This window comes from Zalophus californianus, chromosome 6 (assembly GCF_009762305.2).
Source record: "Zalophus californianus isolate mZalCal1 chromosome 6, mZalCal1.pri.v2, whole genome shotgun sequence".
NCBI lineage: Eukaryota > Metazoa > Chordata > Mammalia > Carnivora > Otariidae > Zalophus > Zalophus californianus.
The window spans coordinates 5,113,886-5,138,573 of record NC_045600.1 but is presented as its reverse complement, the minus strand read 5'-3'; the positions used below and the strand labels follow the sequence as shown (position 1 = coordinate 5,138,573).

The 24,688-nt window shown below is 47.0% G+C and overlaps 1 protein-coding gene across 5 annotated transcripts in view; it reads left to right on the top strand.

Moving 5' to 3' along the window:
* The window catches only part of EML1 (EMAP like 1), a 177,808-nt gene that overhangs the window by 146,568 nt on the left and 6,552 nt on the right, over positions 1–24,688 (top strand). For all 5 annotated transcript variants that reach the window (XM_027571729.2, XM_027571728.2, XM_027571727.2 and 2 more), the window contains 11 exons: positions 1,500–1,649; positions 2,385–2,454; positions 4,530–4,640; positions 5,476–5,571; positions 7,130–7,264; positions 7,955–8,054; positions 9,100–9,254; positions 11,190–11,315; positions 11,594–11,725; positions 14,344–14,411; positions 16,617–16,705. In XM_027571729.2, the coding sequence (XP_027427530.1) occupies positions 1,500–1,649; positions 2,385–2,454; positions 4,530–4,640; positions 5,476–5,571; positions 7,130–7,264; positions 7,955–8,054; positions 9,100–9,254; positions 11,190–11,315; positions 11,594–11,725; positions 14,344–14,411; positions 16,617–16,705 (1,232 nt within the window). The remainder of the gene's footprint in view (positions 1–1,499; positions 1,650–2,384; positions 2,455–4,529; positions 4,641–5,475; positions 5,572–7,129; positions 7,265–7,954; positions 8,055–9,099; positions 9,255–11,189; positions 11,316–11,593; positions 11,726–14,343; positions 14,412–16,616; positions 16,706–24,688) is intronic.

Here is a 24,688-nt window from a genome sequence, read left to right as displayed (position 1 = left end):
CTTTTGTTAGATTAGTTTTTCACATCTAAGTTCAAGGGATGTTTTGCTCACAGAATAGTTTGCAGGGTTTGAAAGTATACATACCAAAATCTTAATGGAGGTCACTATCTCCAAGGAGGTGAGGATGGTTGTGGCAAGGAGGATCGCAGGTTTTTTTACCCTTTCCATATGTATGTGGGAGTGTTGTCTGTACCTTTTACAAGTACTTTTATAATGTAAGAAAACAAATTTAAATAAAAGATTTAGCTCCTAGAGGACAGTAAAAAATAAGATTGACTCAAGAACTGAGGTCGATACAAGTCAGCATCTTAAAATTTATTTTTAAATACTATAAAATATAAGGAATGTCAGAGTTCAGAGGGTTTTTTTTGTTTTTTTGTTTTTTTTTGGAATAGTCCTTTTGACCTCACACTGCTTGGTAGTTGAGACAATGTAGGCATCTTGCATTTTCAGATCTATTTTGTATTCCAAACGAGCTGCAAATGCCACAACCTGTCATAGGGATTCGATTCACTTCCCAGCCATGATTCTAGAACCAGAGTGAGTCCTCTGGTGAAGCCGCAGAGTACTGGTGATGTCAGTCCCCAAGTTGGACGATGGCAGGATGGGCTAGGCAGTTGGCAGCCAGCTGGCCCCATTCTAGAGTCGGGCCCTCACCTGTGACAGACCAACACTCAAGCGGGAAGGAGAATAAATACACTCTAGACCTCGTGATACTGAGGTAGATCTGAGCAGGTGGTATGATAACTAGAAGAAAGGGAAAACAAATTTTGGAGCAAAATATTCCAGCATTCTTGTGAAGGGTCAAAATACAGCTCCCAGCTGATTTTAATTCTAGAGTCAAGCTGGTGAGGGTAGCGGGCCTTCCAGAAAACCAGCTTGGCAAAATTTATTTATTTTTAAAGATCTTATTTTTAACTAATCTCTACACCCAACGTGGGGCTTGAACTCACAACCCCAAAACTGAGAGCCACACGCTCCACCGACCGAACCAGCCGGGCTGCCCTTGGCAACATTTAAAGGCAGACTAGTTGTGACGAAGACGGGCATCCACGGAAAATCCAAACAGTTCAACAAAGAAATTTGGCCCTGGCTATTGCTCCCAAGGTCTATGATTGATTGGCTCAATTCAAAAGAGTGCGCTTTCTGGTAATTTCACAAATGTCCACTCCAGTTACCTTTAGTAAATAAAATAATAAATTACATTTTTGATCCAGCTGAAAAACCCAGCTTTCAAAAATATAATACGTCATTTCTAAAAACATAGCCCCATCCATTAAAAATACGTATTCACCTCAACTCAATGGCCATTTCCAACTCGATTGCCTGCCGGTTGAATCACATGTATCTGGCACTTGAGTATTTATGATCTCATGTTATTGAACCAAGAGAAGATGATGGGAAGAGTCTTAAGGAATTGTGTTGTCTGTCCCTGTTGAATAAAGCTGATGTATTGTCAGCTCTTAAAGGAAATCAAGTTTCTCTTGACACATGGAAAGCTATGGGTACCGGGGCCGCGACTGTCGGAACAACCTGTACCTGCTTCCGACGGGGGAGACGGTGTACTTCATCGCCTCCGTGGTGGTGCTGTACAACGTGGAGGAGCAGCTCCAGAGGCATTACACCGGCCACAATGACGACGTGAAGTGGTGAGTCCTCACCCTCATGCAGGTAGCATCGCAGGAAAGGGGCCAGGACTGAGCTAGAACTAGAGGAGAGAAGAGATCGGAGAGAACAGGATCTTTTGGAAAAGCTCTTCTTTATGTTCTGCATTGTCACAGCTAGTGGTTGGCTGGTTACCTGGCTCTCTAAGATGCTAGAGACTAGTTTAGGTTCTGTCCATCTAACACATAATCTTAACCAACCATATCACCCAAACCAGCACTTCCCATAGATCCCCGTTTGGAGGCCTTCTTCGCACAGATGTTAATAGCTTCTGATTTGGCTCTTTTTTAATTCATTCATAATTCACATGTAGCTTTTGATAGGGATTTTATGTGTCTTGGAAGGATGGGTGGTTGAATCGGTGACTCTCCCTATTTCTATTTGTCCTAGATCCCTGGTCAGTTATAAAAATCCTGTTGGAAAAAGATGATATTTTTGCTGTTTAACATACTTAATAAAGACTGTTGTAGGAGACTTGGTATTTTCCAAGTGAAGGATGCTTTCTCCTTGAGTTTGGAGATTCTCAAGAAAGGCTGGAGTGAAATAGGCACTAATTGTCCAAGGTTGTTGGGGTGCTTGGGGAGTTTGTCGTGAGTCCGTGAGAAGTCAGGCACCCTATCGTCCTCGTATTTAAATTTTTGACTAGATTATATTTGGCCAAGAGAAGAGTAAAGCTTGTCTTTAAAGAGTGGTTGTTTTATAAATATCCTTTGTTTTAGCCTAGCAGTTCACCCTGACAGGATCACAATAGCAACGGGACAAGTCGCAGGCACATCTAAGGATGGAAAAGTGAGTTACATTATCTTTTCATATTTTTTAATGAACTGTTGATTCGATGTCATCTTCTGGAAACATTTCGCTAATGAATAAGCCTGCCTAGGTAAAGTATCTGAAAGCTTCTTAAGCCCTCAGTCGAATATTTTGTTGCAAAAAATATTTTTTTTAATTTTGTTTTTCATTTCTTAGAGAGACGAGCATGAACAGGGGAAGGGGCAGGGTCAGAGGGAGAAGCAGACTCCCTGCTGAGCGGGGAGCCTGACACAGGACTTGATCCCCGGATCCTGGGATCATGACCTGAGCCAAAGGCAGACACTTAACTGACTGAGCCGCCCAGGTGCCCCGCAAAAAAAAAAATTTTTTTAATAAATTTTACTGCAGATTTTCTTACAGTGACCTTAAAAATGCCTCGAACTTGCCTTAATTTCAGCCAGTTTTTAAATAGCATTGTTCTTGCCTAAGAATTCAGCAATTCTCAAGATACTTACACACATGGAAAACATTAAAATATTAAGTGTACATTTAATAAGGAGAAGTCATAATGAATAAGCATTTGGATAGGGGGCATTTTGCCTCTTCAGCAAAACTTTAGACCCTTAGCCTGAAATACCCTGTATTCCTGACGTCACCCCAGAGTCCTCAAAGGCAGCAGGAGAGTTTGGGCACAAGTTTTATAAGCACATCAGCAAGACTTTAACTTGAATTTTAAGGAATCAGAGAAGGAGGTAGTGGACTCTAACAGAGAACAACGCAAAACTGTCTTCCAGTTGGTTCTTGACCGCAGTCTGTGGTCCTTGCCATGTCTTACCCAAAATTCCTCGTAGCTTTTTTGATATCTATTGTATAGCTTATTCTTGCACCACATATGAAGCAAACCTCATTACACGGAGCATGTCCATTTTTACCAGCATGTTTTCTTCCCAAAAACATGAATGCTGCCATTTTTCAGAAAATATTTTAATAACATCGAATTTTAAATATTAACTCTATGCTATTTCCCGTTAAAATTATATACTTAAAAAGAAGTAACAGGGTTGATGGAAGATGGAAATCAGTTTACAGTTATGTAGATACCCATAAATGGAATAGGGTCTTCATCTTTTTTTTTTTTTTGGATTATTATTTTTTTATTATTATGTTATGTTAATCACCATACATTACATCATTAGTTTTTGATGTAGTGTTCCATGATTCATTGTTTGCGTATAACACCCAGCGCTCCATGCAGAACGTGCCCTCTAATGTTAAGTGGCTTTTAGTCTTTGAAATTAGTAGCAAACCATGTGTTCCTCCCTCTAGTGGATTAAAAGGGTATTTCAGTTTCTAGCGTTGAAATTGAATCAGAACTTTCGAGCCAGGGAAGATGGGATGTCTGTCTGAGCCAGTCCTTCAGTTCAAGTGCAGAGAGACTCAGAGAGGCCATCTGACCATCTGCAGACACACAGCTACTCAGAGCAAGTCCAGGCTAAAACTCACCCCACTCCGTCCACCTGGTATGATGCTAGTCCTTTTCCTGATGCACCTGCTGATGGTTCTAGGATGCTTTCTTCTGTTGAGGGAGAGGAAAATTAGGACCATTCACCTTGGAACACAACTGAGAGGGTTTTGAGCTAATGGGAACAATTCTGAATTTCATCTGTGCGTAACAGATTGCTCGCTTTGCTCCTCTGAGGCCCAACAATGTTAAACCCTCAATACTATTTGGGGGTGTCCGACTGTACAGACTTTACAAGAAGAGCCCTTGTGTGAGATTCCACTTTCGTTGTCATTCTTCATTTTTAAAATTCGGACTCATCTGGATGCCCAAGGGAGAACATCAGTTCCTGTGGCACGGTTATGAAGAATTGGCTACTCAGAATGTAAAACCCGGTGGCCCTCCCTGAAGTTAAGCTGGCCACGGGGGCCGTGATGTCCTGCAGCCATTGGGAATGGTTCCTTGATGCCAAAAGGCAGAGTCTTCAAATTTTTGAGCAGGAAAAGCCCTTTTGTTTTGCCAGAACTGAAGTAGTCTTGCAGCTTCAAGGTAAAGATAAATCTATATGCCCGTCAGAGTCGGTGACTGTCTCTCTGCATTTCCTTCTCAACAGCAGTTGCCCCCACACGTGCGCATCTGGGACTCTGTGACACTGAATACACTGCACGTCATCGGGGTCGGGTTTTTTGACCGAGCCATCACCTGTATCGCCTTCTCAAAATCTGTAAGTGCGAGCCCCGTGGGTACGGGAGCCCTTGTCCGTAGGGAGGAGAGAAGCAGCTCAAGGTTAAAGAGAGAGAAAGTTAACGTGCTCGCTGGCTGCCCGGGCGCGTGCGCGGATTTGCAGGCTGACGCCACCCTACTCCCCAGGTCCCCTCATTCAGAGGTCACGCGTGTCCCATCAGGGTCACACACGTGATGGGAAGAGGCCCTGCAGCACTGTCTGCATGTTCTTCAAGGCGGTTTTGCGCGCTCTGACCTTGAATTTCACCTACCCCTTGGTAGGCGGCTCCAGTGTGTCTCTGCTCTCCGCACACGGGCTGCCTATCCATTAGCAGGAGTCGGAGGTGCCTCGTGGTCTCCCAGATCTTCCTCAGGGTGTACCCATTCAACAGATCCACCCTATAAACCACTGTTCTAGAAACTTACACATGAGTGCACGTGTTCACATCAGAACGCCACCTGCCTCGGCCCCAGGGTCTTTGCTCCTGCCCAGCCTCCCAGTCACCCTGCCCGTTAGTCACAGACTGTGCTGTGCACCCTGCAGGCACCGACTCCTCCAGGAGGGGGCCCTGCAGCCCCTTTGGACTTAATCTTAATAGAACCAATGGGGCAGGGTCACCCCTGACCCCTCTCTGCTGCTCCAGTCCCTTCCTTGCCCCACGTTCGCCTGCTCTCCCTGAGTGGCCAAGAAAACAGGTCTCATAAGCAGTGCATACGTATTCTTTAACCAAAATGGGCTCTTTATTAAAAGTAAAGTTAATGTTCATTGTTCATCACTTTTAACCTGTTTTATTCTCAAATGTAGTCTTCCTGGGAATACCTTTCTTTCCCCCCAGAATGGAGGAAGCAACTTGTGTGCCGTGGACGACTCCAACGACCATGTGCTGTCCGTGTGGGACTGGCAGAAGGAAGAGCGGCTGGCCGACGTGAAGGTCTCTCTCCAAGCCCGATGCGGGGCTCTGCTGTAATTTCCCTGTGTGGAGCCTTCTCCTTCAGCTGGCTCCCAGGCCCCGGTCCCACCTCTCGGTGGACCACAGGCTCCCCATGCCCAGTGCGGCCCTCGGGCCTGACACCAGCACCCAAGAACCCCGAGCCCGCCCAGCTCCCCTCCCAGGGTGCGGTGCCAAGTCTGGCAGGGTCTCTTCCCCTCGTCAGGACACCTGTAAGGTTTCCTTCTTCCTCCCTTTACAGCCCCTCCCCTGCTAAGCCACTCCCTTGCTCACTGTTCCCTGCTGCTTTATTTCATTCCACGAATGGGCGCTCCTGCGGTCGAGGGGCCAGGGTGGTCCCCTCGGTGTGCTCCCTGCACCGCCAGGGGGGGCATGGGGGCGTGGGGACAGGTCAGGAGCAGCTGAGGGGGAGGTCAGCGCAGCCAGCATGGGGCTTGTCCGAAGCTGAGGGGCCTGCCGGATCCCAGCCTGTCCGGTGGGACTCTTCCTGTCGGGGGTGCGCTTGGCTTCCCTTGACCGCCTCCGGTCCCTCTTGTGCGATAGGTCACTGAACTCGCCTTAAGCTTTCTTGTATTTTCCTCCTATGAAAATCATGAACGGATCCCGGTTGTTACAGAACTGACTTCGGATTTCCCACCCTGTCCTCCATTAACCTTAGACCACCTTCCTCCCCCAGCATTAGGGTTGCCATCGGATTGCCTTATCTTTCTCCCTTGAATGTCTGGGATGCAGGGTCCGTACTCTAATCTGGCATGTTTCCTAACACCTGTTTACATGCTATAGCCCTGCCTTCTAATATTCCGGCCGAGTATTTAAGTTCTTGCTAGGAGGCAAATTATTACCCAGGTTTAAGGCGTATAACTGAATTTCAAGCAGAAGGAGCAATCACGGTCAGATTCATCTAACCAAAGTGCAGGTGCTGGAAATCCAGAGAACAGGGTCGGCGGTGGTGCAGTGGCACCCGAGAGCCAGATCCCCACCCCTGGAACCCCAGCCTGGTCACCAAACCCCCGGCAGAGTCCTGGGAATTCAACCAGGAGGGAATCCCAGCCAGTCAGCCAGGAGCGATGGAGCTATATAAAATCCAGATTCTGGGGCCCCTCCCAAAGATTCCAGTCCCTAGATGGGGCTGAGGCCTGACGTCCACATTGTGACACACGTCAGGTGATTCTGTTGTTCAGCCTCAGCTGGGAATCTGTGACGGGAGATGAGAGCAAATTCTTGGATTCTTAAGTTTTCCACCCACGCCTAACCCACCCCTTCAGCAATAGCGTGCTGCCGCCCCCCCCCCAACACACAGAGAGAGGAGCCATGGTCCCTGTCTTCAGGGCTGTGGACCAGGAGGGGAGACAGACAGACAAGGAGAGGTTATGGCACCCAGCAAACATAAGTTGCATGTGTATGGAAGGTGAGTTCAGGGGGAAGAAAAATCAAGAAGCTTAGGGCCTAACCTGGATGAGTTATTTGTAGTTCGGATGTCATTGATTTTCTGAGTGTCTTCTGAGATTTGAGACATTTGATTCTCCTGTTTTGCTCAAAGTGTTCCAACGAAGCCGTGTTTGCTGCGGATTTCCACCCCACGGACACTAACATAATAGTTACCTGTGGAAAATCACATCTCTACTTTTGGACGTTAGAAGGAAACTCCCTTATTAAGAAGCAAGGATTATTCGAGGTAACGTTAAATTACATTTGTTTTATTCTTCACTGAGTGGTGCGTGTGGTCAGCTAGCTTCTACAGGAGCTGTGAGGCGTACTGCAGTCTAAGAATTTGCTGTAATTGGCAAATCAGGAAGTCTATCTGGGGGTGTGATGATGAAGAGTATTCCCGGGGATCCCTAACAGAATTGTGGAGCCCCTTGTGTCTCTGTGGGTAGCCTTGGTGATGTCCAGAAGGAAAGATGGACCAACACAAGAAGAAGTGTAGGCACAGTCGCCCTGGGGGCCAGGCGCCCCCTCCCACGCGTGGTCCTTGCAGAGAACAACCAAGAAGGCACTCGGGCCTTGTGAGTACGAGGGACAGCGCCTCCTTCCCTGTGGGGCCTAGTACCACTGCCCCCCCACGAGGCCTAGTTAGAGGACCACTTTATTCCGGTGCCAGGGCCCTGTTCCTGAGGCTCTAATCCTGATAACACAGCCCACCCCACAGCCCCTCCGACACCCTCCTCTGCTCCACCTGTCTGCAACTTTATAATTACCAGAAGTTTCTCTATTTTAGAGAAGGTAATCTCATGGCATAAGTTATATAACGGTAGATAAAAATGAAAGGCATATGCAGCTGGGGAGCCCCATGCCCCTAGGTGGTAGGAATACAAATAAGAGGATGTCTTGACTGATACAAATATATATTTACAACATCCTGCAGAAGCAAGAAAAGCCAAAGTTTGTCCTCTGCGTGACTTTTTCTGAAAACGGTGACACCATTACCGGAGATTCAAGCGGCAACATCTTGGTGTGGGGAAAAGGTAACACAGGCTTGTCCCCAGAGCAAAAGCCTGGGGGCGAATATTATGCACGGTCAAACGCGACTTCTCTAAGAATTGTGAACTATGAACATAATTACACTAAATCCCAAGTTTTATAGGTACGTACATGGATGGGTGCCTGTGTAACTTGAAACCTTAAAACTAGAACAGAGGAAAAGAAGAATAGCCAAGCACTGTTCACTTTCTGTCCCTGCAGCAGGCTCTTCAAGCCCAGAATAGTTTGGGAGAACAGCTTTATTAGGAGATCTATTAACAAATTATAATGGTGAAGGTGTCAATGACTATATATTTAGCTATAAAACGCCTAAATAACTTTCCTGGTTCCCATGGCTTCTGGCAGATAGTTACTGAGAACTAATTACGTGCGAGACAGCGTGCTAGCCACCGAGCACAGCGATGATCCCGAGGCCCTGCCGTCAGGGAGCCCACAGCCTGGTAAAGAGGAGTCATTACTCAGGAAAAATCCATCCGGTTAAGTTCAGTGAGCATTTATGGCAGGAGGAAAGGAAAACCACACCATCCCTGTCCTCAAAGGGCTGAGAGTTTGGGTTGGGGGTGAAGGTGGAAACAGACCCCTAGATATGATTTCAGGGTAACGTGAGGACTTCTCTAGTGTCCCCACTACCGTGGGGGCAGTGCGTCCCACGTCGATCCGTTTCACCCTTAGCAGCATCCTGCAGGATAAGCAGGAGCCCCGTTACCGACAAAGGGGAAACCAAGGTGTAGGGCAGTGAAGTCACTTGTCAAGGACGTGAACTCAAGCTCCTGTTCTTCACTGGGTGTAGTCCCGCCATGCTCTCTCTATCCTCAGCTTCCTGTGAGCATGTCCTCCTGAATCATAAAGTAACCCAGGCCATGCTTGTCTGCTGCTGCGTGAGCGTCTACAAGTTGTGTCCTTTGTAGATTCATCCTGCAGAGATGTCGTAACCGACAAGATCACATTTTAAAAAACCAAAGTGAAATGGGATGGACAGAGGCGAGCCTTTTGATAACATCCTGAGGATGGTTTTCTTGGTCTGTTTAGGTACAAATCGGATAAGCTACGCTGTTCAAGGGGCCCACGAGGGTGGCATTTTTGCACTTTGTATGTTAAGGGATGGTACGCTGGTGTCGGGAGGAGGGAAGGACCGCAAGCTCATTTCTTGGAATGGAAACTATCAGAAACTTCATAAAACTGAGGTAAGATAAGCAAACAGCATTATCGAAATTCTTTTTTTTTTTTTCAAAATTCATTTTGAACCTCCTAAAACTGTTACACTAACCAGTTTCCTTGTTAGTTTGAAATCTTCAGCTTACTGTTTTGAAAATAGTTGAGATAAAATTTTGTTAAATAGGGTAACATTTTATTAAAATCATTGGAAGCGGTTTAAGTGTAACTACTAAAATGGAATTTGGTTTGTAAAATTTTAGGTTGTAACATTTCACATTTAGAATATCTTTATAAGAGAACAGTCTCACTTTTCCAAGGGAATATTATCCACATTTTGATTTTTCATTCAAATCTTTCTTCTTGGGGCACCTGGGTGGCTCAGTCCATCGAACATCTGCCTTCGGCTCAGGTCATGATCTCAGAGTCCTAGGATTGAGTTCTGCGTCCAGCAGGGAGTCTGCGTCTCCCTCTCCCTCTACCCCTCTCCCACCCCTCCCCCTGCTCATGCTTCCCACCCCTCCCCCTGCTCATGCTTCCCCCCCCCAAAACAATTAATAAAATCTCTTAAATAAAAAAAATCTTTATTCTTTTTCCACTTTAATTTCCAGGTGTGAATTTAGGGACATTACCACCTGGAACTAATATTTACTGAGTATTTATCTTGTACGTGGCTGAGTGCCAACATATTCTCTAAAGCTCTGTCTCCTTTTAGTATCCGTTTTACTGCCTTATTACCCTGCACACCAGTAGAAACCACAGGCAAGAAGTTTAATCTGTCTCATACACACTCACTGAACTCTCTCCCCCAGGCCCCGGGGAGTTAGGAGCAGACAGACATCAAGGCGGGCATCAGTGTGATGGCTGGTGGGGTCTTCATCCCTAGCGTCGAGTGGTCACATTATAGAACTTCTCCAGCTTCTGAGTCAGATGTGTATAACACAACACAACACAACACGTTACATCCTGTAACCTGTTCTTTTGGAGGGCAGCGTGGCCCAGTGCTTTAGCAGTATGAGATATGGTTCTGTTGATTATTGCTCTTAATAAAGGAAGGCCGCTGGGTGAGGTTTGGAAATCGCTTCCCTGTTCATGGGGATTTTAATTGTGATGCCATTCTTTATCCTAAGATTTGACCAGCATTGAAATCTTCAGCTTACCATTTTGAAAATAGTTTAGATAAAAACCCATGTTAAATCATAACGGCAACAGAAGCTCCAAAGCATCATCCAGTTTCATAGAAGATACTCATCATTTTTTTTAAGCATCCATACCTTCCTCTTCCTTAGCATGAATTATCTTCACCTTTTCCTAAATCTGTGCCAACAGACCAGAAAGTTTGTAGAAAGCAGGCAGTTTCTTTCCTTTCTAGAGCTGGAGTGCCCAGAGTCCCCCAGCGGAGTCTAGCTACAGTCTGTTCCTTTATAAAGTGCGAGAACCTCTGTTTAACTTATCACAGCAAATTGTTCTTGGCTGGCGTATCTTGAAATTCTTTGTCTTAAAATTTAGATAATTCCATATGTTTACCGACATGAACAGTGGGTTTCAAAACTAAGTCGTGTGAAGTTGCCAAAGAATCTACCCTTTTAAGTTAGAGTAAATTTTAGGAACTCTTCTTATGCCCTGTTATTCTTGGCTTTCCAAATTTTACCTGCTACTGCTGTCCAAAGCCACAAGAAGAAAAGAGTAAACTAACCAGTGTTATTTCTTATTTTTTAATCCTATCAAGAAAAAGACACTTCATTTTTTTTTTTTTAACGACCTTACTCTTGCTGATTGTTTTAAGGTACATACGTGTTTAGAGTTTAAAAGTCAGATGTGGGGTCCTGGATGTGGACCTTTCTATCTCTCCATATTGTGTGGGGGGGGAAACGGAGAGAGGAGCTGTCATCATGATATATAAACACGTATTTGGAATGGTGGAGCTAATATTTAAGGACATTTTTGATGCTTTCTTTTCAATGCAGATTCCAGAACAGTTTGGCCCAATCCGGACAGTGGCCGAGGGGAAGGGCGACATGATCTTGATAGGCACAACTCGAAACTTCGTTCTGCAGGGCACTCTGTCAGGGGACTTCACACCCATCACTCAGGTATGCTTCAGCCCAGCCGGCCCACCAAGCACTTTCATCTGATGCAATATCAGAATATCAGAAAGCATTACAAAGAGGAGATGAATCCTTTGTTTTATACCAACATAACCTTCCTTGCCATCAGAGTTTCAGTTGCTGTCATGGCTTAGGTTGGCGGGAAGGGAAACCGAGGAGGGCAGTCGAAAGCATGCGGATGCCCTGGGCACCCCACCCCCCGAGACTCCCCGAGTGTTGACTGGAGTGTTTCAGAGAGCTTCATCTGTCTTGGTCCTTTGCAGGGTCACACTGATGAGCTCTGGGGACTGGCCATCCACGCCTCAAAACCTCAGTTCTTGACCTGTGGGCATGACAGGCACGCCACTCTCTGGGACGCTGTTGGTCACCGGCCCATCTGGGACAAAATAATAGAGGTAGACATGCACGTTACATGGCGTTTTTCTTATAAAAGTTCATCTGGAACACGTTCGTGTATGTTTTTGCATGCAACTGATAGTGATAGAAAATTGTCCCAAAGTAAACGTCACCCGGTTTACCTCCTTCGGTCGGCATTGCTTTAAACATGGCCTGAAGTGGTCCCATCCATGTCATCCTGAAGTTTGCTAGTGAAGTTTTCAACAGCAAGCTAGCCTTGCGGAGTTGGTTTTGGGGTCTCCTGAGCGCAGAGTTCCTTCACTGGCTTCCATGCTCAGCAGCCCCTGCCGTGAGCCCGCGCACCATTTACAGCGCGCTTCTGAAATGAGAATTACACATCCAACGTGACGCTAAGGCTTTAGTCTTCCAGTGGGCATCGCTGTGATCCTCCCAGAAGGGACTCCGATTATGTCCTAGAGCGCTGGGACGTCCTTGTCCTGCCGGCAGGGGGCCAGCAGTGATGTAGTTACTAGTACTGGGCGCTGGGCACGTACGAGCCGTAATCCTGGCAGCACCCGAGGCGCCATGTTACTGGATTGGAAACTGAGGCTTAGCCAAGTCAGCCAGCTGGCCGTGGTCACTAGGTCAGCAAGTGACAGAACCAGCACTTATACCCAGCTCAGTCTGATTCCCCAACCCACGGTCTTCCCCCGCATGTACTGCACTGAGTCTAAAGTACAGTACGTCCTGTGTGTGTAGCCTCTGCCCTTGGTGACATGTCCCGCCCCGTGACAGGGGCAGCCCCTCTGTAGCCCCCACTCCTCCTCACAGCCCCCACAGAGGTCCCGGCACTTCCCAGCATGCCGGATCTGCATTTCAGCCCCCTTGCCCTTTATCCTCCAAGGAGGTCACCAAGGGTCTAGAGCTGACCGTCATTGGTAGAGCTGAGCACTGAGGCAACAAGGCCCGAGCTGCTCAGAGGGAAGAGTGGGTGCGGCCCAGGCAGAAGGATGGGCTGAAGGAAGTGGTGTCCTGTGTTGGACCTGTCCCCCTGGGGGGCTTGGAGGAACCGATGGGGGGACACAGCAGGGGCAGTGGCATCCGGGGGGGTGGCCTCCCCTGCTGCTCCTCGGCGCAGCCCCCCTGAAAGCAATTCCAGAGGCTCCATCCCCCTCCTCTGACTGGTCACCCCTCAGCCTAACAGAAGCGAAGGGGCTCAGAACCAGGCACTGGAAAGATCTGTGGTTAAGTCCTTGCTCCTTAACCCACTGGCCATGTGGCTTTGGACAGGAAGCTCCCTGTGCCTCAGTGTCTTTGTCTGGCAAATGTTAAGAGCCTGAGTGAATTAATGACGTGGTAAACTTCAGGTGAAGGTGATTTCTCTCTGGGTCTCAGCGGCAGCCCTGAGCTTAGTCACAGCTCCCACCTTGAAGAAAGCATTGCCGAGAACAGAATCAGTACCTTAAGGTTTCTGATGTCTTATTATTTTAGTTTATCCAGTAGTGTCTCAGTGCCTCTCTATTTCCATTCCCGTGGGTACTTCTTTCTCAGTCTCCCTGTCACCAATCTCCTCTCACTTTGGTCCATTCTAAGCAGCTCCACCAAGGGATCTTCTGTCTAAAACACAGATTCAATCATGTCACACTTTTTTTTTTTAAGATTTTATTATTTTTAAGTCCTCCCTATACCCAACATGGGGCTCGAACTCACAACGCTGAGGTCAAGAGTCCCACGCTCCGCCACCTGAGCCGGCCAGGTGCCCCAGTCATGTCACCGTGTTCTTGTTTCCCGGTGGTCTCAGCCCTGACCATGGTGGCACGGCCTACATTCTTCGTGTCGTCCATGTGCCTTCCGTCCCACCGGGACATTCTACCTTGTAACACCCTCTCTACCCGCCATTCCTCGAATATGCCCCACTCTGGGTCGCTCCGACCTCTTTGATCACACCGTTGTCCCCGTAACACCTGATCCAAGAAAATACTGAGTGGAGTGTCTGCTCTGACCTTTACCACCCCTGATCCTTCCTGGACCGGAAGGCCTGATTCCAAGGGTCTCGGCACCAGGAAGCCTCCGCCCAGCCTCCCTATCAAGCTCCCTCTAACTCTCCCTCTCCTGTGATTTGACGGCTTGTTTTTCCCTCTGTCATCCATCCCGTTCCACCTTGTGTCAGAGTTAGCGATGCACACGTTAGTAACGACCATTAGATCCAAACCTGAATGTGCCTTACTTGTCTCGAGATCCTTCCAGGCCCGCCGAGGATGCTGCGTGTGCCCGGGGGGTTCTCACGCAGTGTTACCACTGGCATTGGGCACAGTGGTCCTATTTCCACGTGCATCAAGCACACCATTCGACAGGCTGACCATTCAGCATGGGGGTCAACTGAAGGGGCTCCCAAGACTGGGAGGAAGAGCATTTACTTGCTGGTCTGTCATCTGACTCCTGTAGGTATGAAAAGATATTAAGACAGAAAGAGAAAAACCTCTAGAGGGATCACCATTTAGTATGACGGACATGTGACCTTCGCCTGAGTAGGAAAACGTTTTTCTGTCTTGGAGAGAAAAGAGCCTTGTTGGTTTAAATGGGACCACGTAGCCCCTTTGGAACAGCTGTGCTTGTGTGTTTTCTGCGGTAGCACTGTGTCTGGCCATCAATTTACACTTCCTTTAAAATGTTTTAGGATCCAGCTCAGTCTTCTGGTTTTCATCCTTCAGGGTCTGTGGTTGCAGTTGGAACACTGACTGGGAGGTGAGTCCGTGTCAGCACTGAGGTCTGTGTTTCCCCAGGGGCAGGCATGGGGTCCCTCCTCCTGCCCCGTCCGGCTTCTAGCCACTTACCGAGAATTAAGCCAGAACTCAAAACTAACACGAAGACAGCGGTCCTTCGCATTCGGGACTGTGGGAAAATCTGACAAAGATATAGACCCTTCTAGAAAAGCCACTCCAACCCACCCAGGCACAGACATGCACGTGCATGCAGGCATGCATACACACACACGCACGCACGCACGCACGCCTACCTACAGTTTTGGGGGATTTGTGGAGCTCCCCAAGCCCTGATCTGCAGGCTGTGGGAGAAGCCTCAGCTTTGGAATCGGGCAAGAAAGCATTTCAAAGTGCTGAGAATTTAAAAATGCTTTTCTTGCTGCCCTTTCGAAATTTTAGAAACTGCCCGGATCCCGAGCCTCATGCTCAGATTCTGCTAACGCTTATTTACCACGCGCCTCCAGTAGGCCAGGCAGTAGGCCTGCACTCGAATCCCCACTCCGCCCCTCGGCAGCTGTGTGTCTCCAAGCTGGCTAGATAGCCTGAGGTGTTTCATTTCCTAAACTGTGACGGTATCATCTGCCTAGACACAGGGTGCTGATGACTGAAGGAGATGGCGTGTGAGGTGTTTTCCGGGGTGGCCTGGCACGCAGTGTTGGTGGCTCTGGTGATCACTCTTTTGTACATTTTGATTGCACTTTTATATTGTTTGTCATAGTACATTTATGCTCGTTGCGGCTTAATTCAAATATTTTTGGTGATTTCCTCCCATCCTTCCTCTCTGAAAAGCAAAGCATTTGGACTCCGCTGTGATGCCTGTGGATTATGTATAAGGAAAGAGGAACCATTTATAAGTCACAGATCACAGTATCTTAAGAGTTGGGCACCTCATACCCAACAGAATTCTTCATGAAAATGTTTTGCTGTGTGCGCGCGCGCGCGCACACACGCACACACGCACACGCACACACACACCTTCCTTGTAACTCTCCCGGGGACAGTGGAAGCTTCAGACTCAGCAGGCTCTGTTGAATGGCTGACAGCCAGTGATCACCAGACCCACGTGCTGACTATGCACAGTAGGACAGGGCCTGGGGACCATGCCAGGATGCTCAGCATCACAGACAAGGTCCCGTGGGTGGAAGAGATGGCTCATGGAACCTAGTCCTTCCCTCCACGTATGCCTCCCATATCTCTCGGCCTCGCACCAGCCTTAGCTCTGGATGGGGCCATTCACGGGGCTTCAGAGCATAGCCCAATCAGCCCCAGCCTCTCCGCTTCTTATGTTCTGGCCTCTGTTCGCGTTCAATAGCATGTTAAAGGTAAATGGTTGTTGAAGATGCAAGCTGAGAAGCCAAATCCAAATTTCAGGGGCCAGCCAGTCCCATGAAGTGGGCCGTGGGGAAACTAGCAGCGCTCACTGGCTGTGTCCGTGGAATGTACACCGTCTGGGGTCCCCCGGGTCTGAAGCTGCCACAGCAGGGCACCCACAGGCCTTTTCATCCCTGAAAACCCTGGAGTCCTGTTACTGCCACCACCTGAGAACACACAGGCCGGAGAGTACACGTACCAAGTACCGTGTCCTTGCTGGCAGATACGAAGCACATCTGTATCCCTTAGAGTTTGCTTTAATCCTGGGCCTCTGCGGTGGACTTGGCCCTTATTCCCATTTTATAATCAAGGACACAGAGCCCAGACCAGGCCTGTGGCCGCCCTCCCACCTCTCTCTCCACCCTGGCTTTCCCCTGGCTGGTGCCACCAGCATCATTCTCAGCAGGCCAGACACCCCAGGGCTGTCCCAGCTCACCCCCTGGGACCCACCCCGCTGCTCTGGGGCCAGATCTCTGCCCGTGCAGGCAGCCTTTGCGGCCTCCTCTGGCCACGGGCCCAGCCTTAGGGCTTCCTGTCCTTTGACATGTAAGTGACAAAACTCAAACACTGAAGACCCCGTCACCACATGGGAACCAAATCATTTCGAAGGGAAGCCAGCATGCTGCTGCTTTCTTTAGGATATGCTCGTAAGAAGGAACTTTTCCTTAAGCCGGGAATAAGCGTTCTTGTTAAGCCAACACAGAGTATTTATTAAGCCCCGAGAGGAATAGTTTTTAATAGTTACTGTTAAGTGTACTAGGCTCCCTTTATTTTCTCACCAAACAACTTACTGTGCTTTTTCTCGTGTTCACAACAGGTGGTTTGTGTTTGACACGGAAACAAAAGACTTGGTCACCGTTCACACGGATGGAAACGAACAGCTGTCCGTCATGCGTTACTCACCGGGTGGGTGAGAGCTGCAAACCACTTGCCATACAATTATGACAGTTATGAAATCCTGTGTAGATGTCTTTTAAGGAAGAAATCTCAGTAAGCCTCCTGAGCAGAGCCAAACTATACTGCGTCTAACCATCAAACATAGACAAAATGAGACCGATTCGCATACTGAATCCCCATGTATTCATCACCCAGCTGCAGAAATACAGTTGCTTAGCCGATCTGGCTCATCCAGAGCCCCCCCCCCCCCACCGCCCCTCCGAAGCAGTTCCCAGAACTCAGCCCTTCATCCATTAATATTACTGTCCAGATCTTAAAAAGATGAGGCCTCTCTATTTTTTAACAGCTTTATTTAGGAGTGATTTCCATACACTACTTTCCCCATTATAAATGGACTCTCAGTGACTCTGAGTGAATTCATGCCATTGTACAGCCATCATCACAAACCAATTCAAGAACCTTTCCATCACCCCCAAAAGTTCCCTCCCTGCCCCTTAGCGATTAAAGCTCCACTCCCACCCCTCAGCCTTAGGCAACCACTGATCTGCTGTCTGTTCTATAAATTGCCTATTCTGGACATTCCGTATCAATGGAATCATATACTACAGAACCTGTTGCATGTGACCTCTTACCTGGAATACTGTTTTTTGAGATTAATTCGGGTTGTTATGCATGTATCCGTAGTTGATGCATTTTAACTGCTACATAGGATTCCACTTTATGGATGTACCTCATTGTGTTTATCCGTTCATCAGTCAGTGGTCATGGGGGTTGTTCCTGGTTTCTGGGTATTACAAAGAGTGCCACTGGGAACATTCCCTATAGGCCTCTTTGTGGTCATTCGTTTTCACGTCTCCTAGGTACATGAGTAGGATTGATGGATTGCCTGGTAAAGCTGTGTTTCACATTTTATGAAACGGTGCCAATCTGCTTGCCAGAGAGGCTGCACAGTCTTGCGTTCCCACCAGCAACGTGTGAGGGTTCTGGTTTTTCTCTGCATTTCTACCAACACCCGCTATTACCTGCCTCTTTTATGACGGCCCTTCTGGTAGTGGTGGAGCAGTATCCCGCTGTGCTGCACCTCCCTGCAACCATAAGAGATGCTGGGCATGTTTGCCTGTGCCTGTCGATCACTCCTGTATCTTTGGTGAAATAGCTTTCCGGGTATTTTGCCTGTTTTCTAGTTAGGTTGTTTGTCTTACTCTTGAGTTGTAAGACTGCTTTCTGTAGTTTGTGTGTAAGTTCTTTACCAGCTATGTGATTTGCAAATGTTTTCTCCCAGGGTGTGGCTTATCTGTTCATCTTCTTTTGAAGCAAAAGCTTTCCATTTTGATGAAGTCCAGTTTCTCAGATTTTTCTTTGACGGATCATGCATTTAGCGTCGCACGCAAGTCATGAAGTTTTCCCCTCTGCTTTCTTTCAGAAAGGCGATGGTTGGGGCGCCTGGGTGGCTCAGTCGGTTAAGGGTCTGACTCTTGGTTTTGGCTCAGGTCATGATCTCAGGGTTTTGGGATCAAGTCCCACGTCAGGCTCCAGGCTCAGCGTGGAGTCCACTTGAGATTCTCTCTCTCTCCCTCTGCCCCTCCCCTGCTTCTTTCTCCCTCTTTAAAAAAAAAAAAAAAAAGAGAGAGGAAAAAGAAAGGTGATTGTTTTAGCCCTTACCTCCAGGTGATTCTCGTGTATTGCAAGGGGTAGAGGTTTGATTTGTTCTGCATGTAGATTATCCACTTGTCCAGCATCATTCGTTCAAAAGACAGTCCTTTCCCTATCAGATAATCTTGACACTATTGTCACAAACCAATTGACCCGTAAAATATAAAGGTTTGTTTTTGGATTCTCAGTTCTGTCCCGTTCACCCAGATGTCCATCCCTGTGCCAGTACCACGCAGTCTGGATTACTGGGAGTTCAGAGTGAGTTTCAAAGATGAAGAGTCTAACTCCTCCAGCTTTGCGGTTCCTTTTCAGAGCTGTTTTGACTACTTTAGGTCCTCACCGTTTGTATATAAATTTTATGACCAGCTTATCCATTTCTAATTTTAAAAAGCCTGCCAGGATTTTAATAGGGATTTAATGTTGAACTTGTAGATCGATACAGGGAGATTTGATGGCTTGGCCATGCTGAGTCTTTTACTCTTTGAACACAGAATATCTGTCCATTTATTTAGGTCTTCTGCCATTTTTCTCAGCAATGTTTCATAGTTTTTGGTGCACAAGTCACACTTCCTTTGTCAAGTTTATTTCTAAGTCAGTTCTCTTTATGCCATTGTCAATGGAATTATCTTAACTTTATTTTCAGAATGTTGGTTGCTACTCTAGAGAAATAAAATCAATTTTTGCACATGGATCTTATATCCTATGACCTTTCTAAACTCTTTTATTAGTCTTAGTAGTTTGTGTGCGTGTGTGTGTGTGTAAAATCCTTGGGATTTTCTTCCTACAGGATCATGTCATCTGCAAATAAAGACTGTTTTATTTCTTCTTTTCCAATCTGGGTGCCTTTAATTATTTCTTCTCTCTTGCATTAGGTAGAACCTCCAGGACAGTGTTGGACAGAAGTGGCAAGAACGCATCCTTGCCTTGCTCACAGTCTTAGGAGGAAAAACATTCAGTCATACACCATTAAGTATGATGTTAGTGCCCTTTTAGCGTGATGAGGAAGGTCCTTTCTATTCCTAATTTGTTTAGGGTTTTCATCATGAATGGCTGTTGGATTTTGTCAAATGCTTTTTATTTTGTCAAATATATCTATTAAGATGATTTAAGTGATTTTTTTAAAAAAGATTTTCTGTATTTTTTTTTTTGATTTTCTGTATTTTTTTGACAGAAAGAGACACAGCGAGAGAAGGAACACGAGCAGGGGGAGGGGGAGAGGGAGAAGCAGGCTTCCCGCTGAGCAGGGAGCCCGATGCGGGGCTCCATCCCAGGACCCTGGGATCATGACCTGAGCCGAAGGCAGACGCTTAACGACTGAGCCACCCAGGCGCCCCTAAGTGATTTTTTTTATCCTTCATTTTATTAATATGGTCTATTAATTTTCAGATGTTAACCCAACTTTGCATTCCTGGGACAAATCCCACTTGGTCATGGTGTATCAATCCTTTTTTATATATCACTGGATTCCATTTGTTAATATTAAGGATTTTTGCGTCCCTGCTCCTGAGGGATATCAATCTGTAGCTCTCTTTTCCTGTGATAGTTTTGTGTGGCATAGTTATGAGAGTACTGTTGCAGAGTAAGTTGGGAGGTGTTCCTTCCTTGCTTATTTTCTGAAAGAGTTTCTTAAGGATTGATATTATTTCTCCATTACATATTTGGTAGAATTCATGTGAATTTAGTGAGCCATCTTTCCTTGTGGGAGGGTTTTTAATTACTAATGCAGTTTCTTTTTGTAGATCTACTCAGAGTGTTTATTCTTCTTGAGTCAGTTTGGTAAGTTGTCCATTTCTGCTAAGTTGTCTACTCGGTTGGCATTAAATCATTCATAATATTTGCTATTTTTCTGAGGTGAGCAGTGAGGTCTCCTCGTTCATTCTTGATTCTGGAAACTCTGTCTCCTCTCTTTTCCTCTTGGTCAGTCTGGCTAAAGGTTTGTCAATTTTGTTGATCTTTTCAAAGAACCAATTTTTGTTTTCATTGATTTTCCTTTTTCTTTTTTTTCTTTTCTGATCTTTATTTTTTTCCCTTCCCCTGCTTGATTAATATTTAGCTTGCTCTTGAAGTTTAGGTTACTTATTGGAGACCTCTCTTTTCTGGTAGAGATGTATAAAACTATAAATTTCCCCTCGAGGGGTGTCTGGGTGGCTCAGTTGGTTAAGCGTCCAACTCTTGATTTTGGCTCAGGTCATGAAATCAGGGTTAGCCCATAGCATGGAGCCTGCTTGAGATTCTCTCCCTCTCCCTCTCCCCCTCTCAAAAAAAAAAAAAAAAATTCCCCTTGAGCACTGTTTCAGTCACATCCCATAAATTTTGATATATTGTGTTTTCATTTCCATTCCGTTCAAAATAGTTCCTAATTTCCTTAATGATTTCTTCTTTGGCCCATGGGTTATTTACATATGTATTGTTTAATTTCCGAATATTTGGGGGATTTCCCGTATTTCCTCCCCTTGTTCTTTAACTTACCTCCATTGTGGCCTAGAATGTATTTTGTATGACTTTAATCACGTTTACTTCATCCAAACCTGTTTTTATGGCCTGGCACGTGGCCTATCCCGGCCGATGTCCCAGGTGTGCTTGCGGAGAATGTGCGTCGTGCACTCTTGGGTGCAGTGTTCTTGATGGGTCGGCTGGGACAAGTTGGTGGACAGTGTTCAGAGCTGACTGATGATGTGTTGTTTGAGTCATCTGTGTCCTTGCCGCTACTCTGGCTGGTCTAGCAGCTGCTGAGAGGGAAGGATTGAAATCTCCAACTGGTACCGTGGAACCAGTTAGTTTCTCTTTTCGGCTCTCTCGGTTTGGCTTCATGCATTTTGGATGGAGGACGGGACAGAGTTGCGCTCAAACACCTCCAGCCAGGAAGGCTTGCATCCTGTGCCGGCGGACGTGTGTGCAGGTAGAAGGGCACGGCCGGCGTTCAGGCCGTTTCGGGGTCTGCCCAGCTTCTGCTGCTGCTGGCCCCTTGGCATCCTCCCTGGGCATGCGTGCAACCTCAGTGTGGCCACAGGCGTCTGGGTAGCTGGGGTCCTCTCCTGCCTGCCCCACGCATGCACACGTGCGCAGCCTCCCATCACCAGGGATAGGCTCGCTCCAGCCTCCGCCGTGACTGCAGGCTGCTAGAGCCGTGGGCCCTCCCTGGTCAACCGCCCTGGAGATCGTCACTTCTGTCCACAACGCTGCTGTGTGGGCATAGGCGTCGCCCAGGGCTTTGTATGGATTGAGCCGCCTGACCACGGAAACAAAGCCACTGGTGCCCACAGCCGGCTCTGCCCGGCCGCAACCTCTGAGCCAGCCGAGCCGGTGGGAAGGGAGAGCGCAGCCCCAGGCGAGCGCACCGTCGACTCCTACTGTCCTCATCCCAAACTCAGAAGCTTTTTAAGTATAAGCACTTCTCAGATGGATTTACGTCTTTGATCAATTTCCAGAGTGTGGAAGTGGTTATTTTTGTCAGTTTTGTACATCTTTTTCATTGCTTTATGGGGAGAGGATCCACTGGGCTCACTGGGCCACAGCTGGAAGCCCTGCCCGCTTATTTTTAATATAGCCACAGTGTCACTGTCACCTCCTCAGCCCAAGTAGCATTAACTTCTTAATATCATCAGGTATTCGAATAGTCAGTATTCAAATTTTCACTAGACTTTTTTTAACAGTTTAAATTGGGATTCAAAAAAGGCTGTCCCGTGTTAATTGTCTGATATGTCTCTGAAGTCCCTTTTAATCCATGGTTCCTTGTACTTGTTCTCTCCCTCCCTCCCCCACCCCCTCCCCCACTCGCTCTTGTGTGCACTGTTCATTTACGTGTTGAAGGAACAGGCTCATTTTTCCCGTAGTGTTTTCTCCACTCCGGATTTTGCTGAGTGTGTCCCCGTGGTGTCCTTTAACATGTTCCTCTGTCCCCCGAACTTGCTCTGATGTGATGTTTGCATCTAGAGGCTGGATCCCATTCAGGTTCTGCGTGTATTGCTGTCTTCCAGCCACCGGAGACTCACATCTGCTTCTCTCACTTTTTGTTATATTAGTAGCTGTTGGTGCCCAATGCCCAGATTCACACGGGACTACAAATGAGTGGTGTGCCAATGTTAGATTTTCTTCTTCACTTATTAGGTATCATATTTCTATAAAGAAAAACTGCTAATCATCTACTTCGTTATCCAATAGCATGGTAGCGTTCATTAAGGAAAGTCAAGATAAATGCCTGACTTTTTTTTTTTTTTTAAGATTTATTTATTTGAGAGAGAGAAAGAGAGCAAGCAGCAGGGAAAGGCAGAGGGAGAGGGAGAGGAAGAGACAGTCTTAAGCAGACTGTGCTAAGCGTGGAGCCTGATGCAGGGCTCGATCTCACAACCCTGAGGTCACAACCTGCGCTGAAACCGCTGAAACCAAGGGTTAGATGCTTAACTGATTACACCACCCAGGCGCCCCTGCCTGGTTTCTTTTACTTTATTTACCAATTTCCAAGATAATGAATTTGTTCTCTGTACCCCTTAACAGTGATCAGTCGGTGTTGGTGGGTTGGGTGCCATTGTGAACTGACATATATTTGCTCAGTTTTCTCGTCATGGGCCAGTGGAAGCCCCTGGGGTTTGGCGGCTGAGTCCTGACAGTGTGGGTGCCAGGAGGGCTCATGGCTGCTGGGCAGGCCCTTGCTTCTAGGCCTTGTCGTTGGATGCTTGTGTTTTAGGAAATGCTATGTTTCTGTGATATGCAGGAGATCCAGCTATGTGAACACTCTCGGAAATAGCAGTTTTGTCCTTGGAAATACTTGGCCAAGACTGAGCTGCTACTGCTCTATAGGAATCCTCTATTATATAAGCTGATTTGCAGTGGTCTCTACCTCGGGGTGGAGCTGTGTTCTTAATCTCCACAGGTCTCATTAGAGAAGGAGCACCCTTCCAGATGTGTTTTCCTTGTGCCCGAGCAAAGTTCACACTTCTCACCCTAAGCAGACAAGCCCCCCAGACACCTTGGAACCTTTTATCGATGTTGCGAAGGTGCTTACTCAGCTCAGACTGCCTTTCATTCTTGGTGTTTTAAGTATCCTATTTTATTATTAATTCTGGCCAACATTCTGCATTCTTCTATTTGTTTTATGTGTTTCTCATCATTTTCTTGTGATTTTGAACGTCTGTGAAGTGCAAGAGGCCCTTGTCTATAGCCTCTCTTCCTAGAAGGCCCTCAGAGATCTATCAGCTCCTGCTGACATGAGCAGGGTGCTTTGGGGAGTATATTTGCGTTTCTTGTCAGTTATACTCATGGCCATTCCCTGGAGACCAGAGCGCTCTCCTTACCAGCAACTCTGCTCTCGGGCTTCGGAGCTTTTCTTCATTAACCAGGTGACCCTTGCCTCAAAGAGGCATCTGTACACCATGTTCATAGCATTATTATTCTATAATAATTATTCTTAACTGTGGAAGCAGCCCCAGTGTCCATCAGTAGATGGATGGATAAGCAAATTATGGTATAGCCATTCAACAGAATATTATTCAGTCTTTAAAAAGAAGGAAATTTTAACACATGCTGTAACACAGATGACTCTTGCGGACGTTATGCTGAGTGAAATAAGGCAGACACAAAAAGACAAATATTGTGTGATCCCACTTGCAGGAGGTACTTAGAATATTCGAAATCCTAGAGCTGGGGCAGTCAGAATTATAATGAATGGTTCCATTATGAGAGAGAGTTAACAGATGATAAGGTAGTTCTTGAGATCTTTGGCTTAAGAATGTACAAGCCAGCATGCCGACACATCATGTGGCAGGCTTTCAGCGGGGCTTTACCCTTAATCTGTGTCACAGGGGCAGCAGAATCAGCAACAAAATGCTCCAGGCTCTGGAGTCAGACTGCCTGGGTTCGAGTCCCAGCTCCCATAAACCTGTGTGACCTTGGGCAAGTTACTTTGCCACTTGTGCCTCACTTTCCTCTCCTGAAAAATGGGCTTGATATCTACCTGTCTGTAGGGTTTATGAGGATGAAATACGTGAGTACAGGATGGTACCTAGTGGACATTACATAAATGTGGACTGTTATAATTTGATAATAATTATGGTTAGCCTTTAGTGTCCATCATCATCATCATTGTCAGGGCCCAGTCAGTTGCGGGAACCAAGGGTGGATGGTTTCCCATGCAGCTCTCCGGCCTTCTCGAGAATCGTCAGCCACAGACGGTCTCCTTCTCCAGGCCTCCGCTGTCCTTGGCTTGTTGCCCCATCCCGCCAGGATTCCCACATGGGACAAGCCGACTTGGTCTTGCCAACACCCTTATTTTGACCTGGCCCAGGCTAGGACTTCCTGAAACACGACTTCCTGATGGTGTCAGGCCATGCTGTTTCCTGTAGG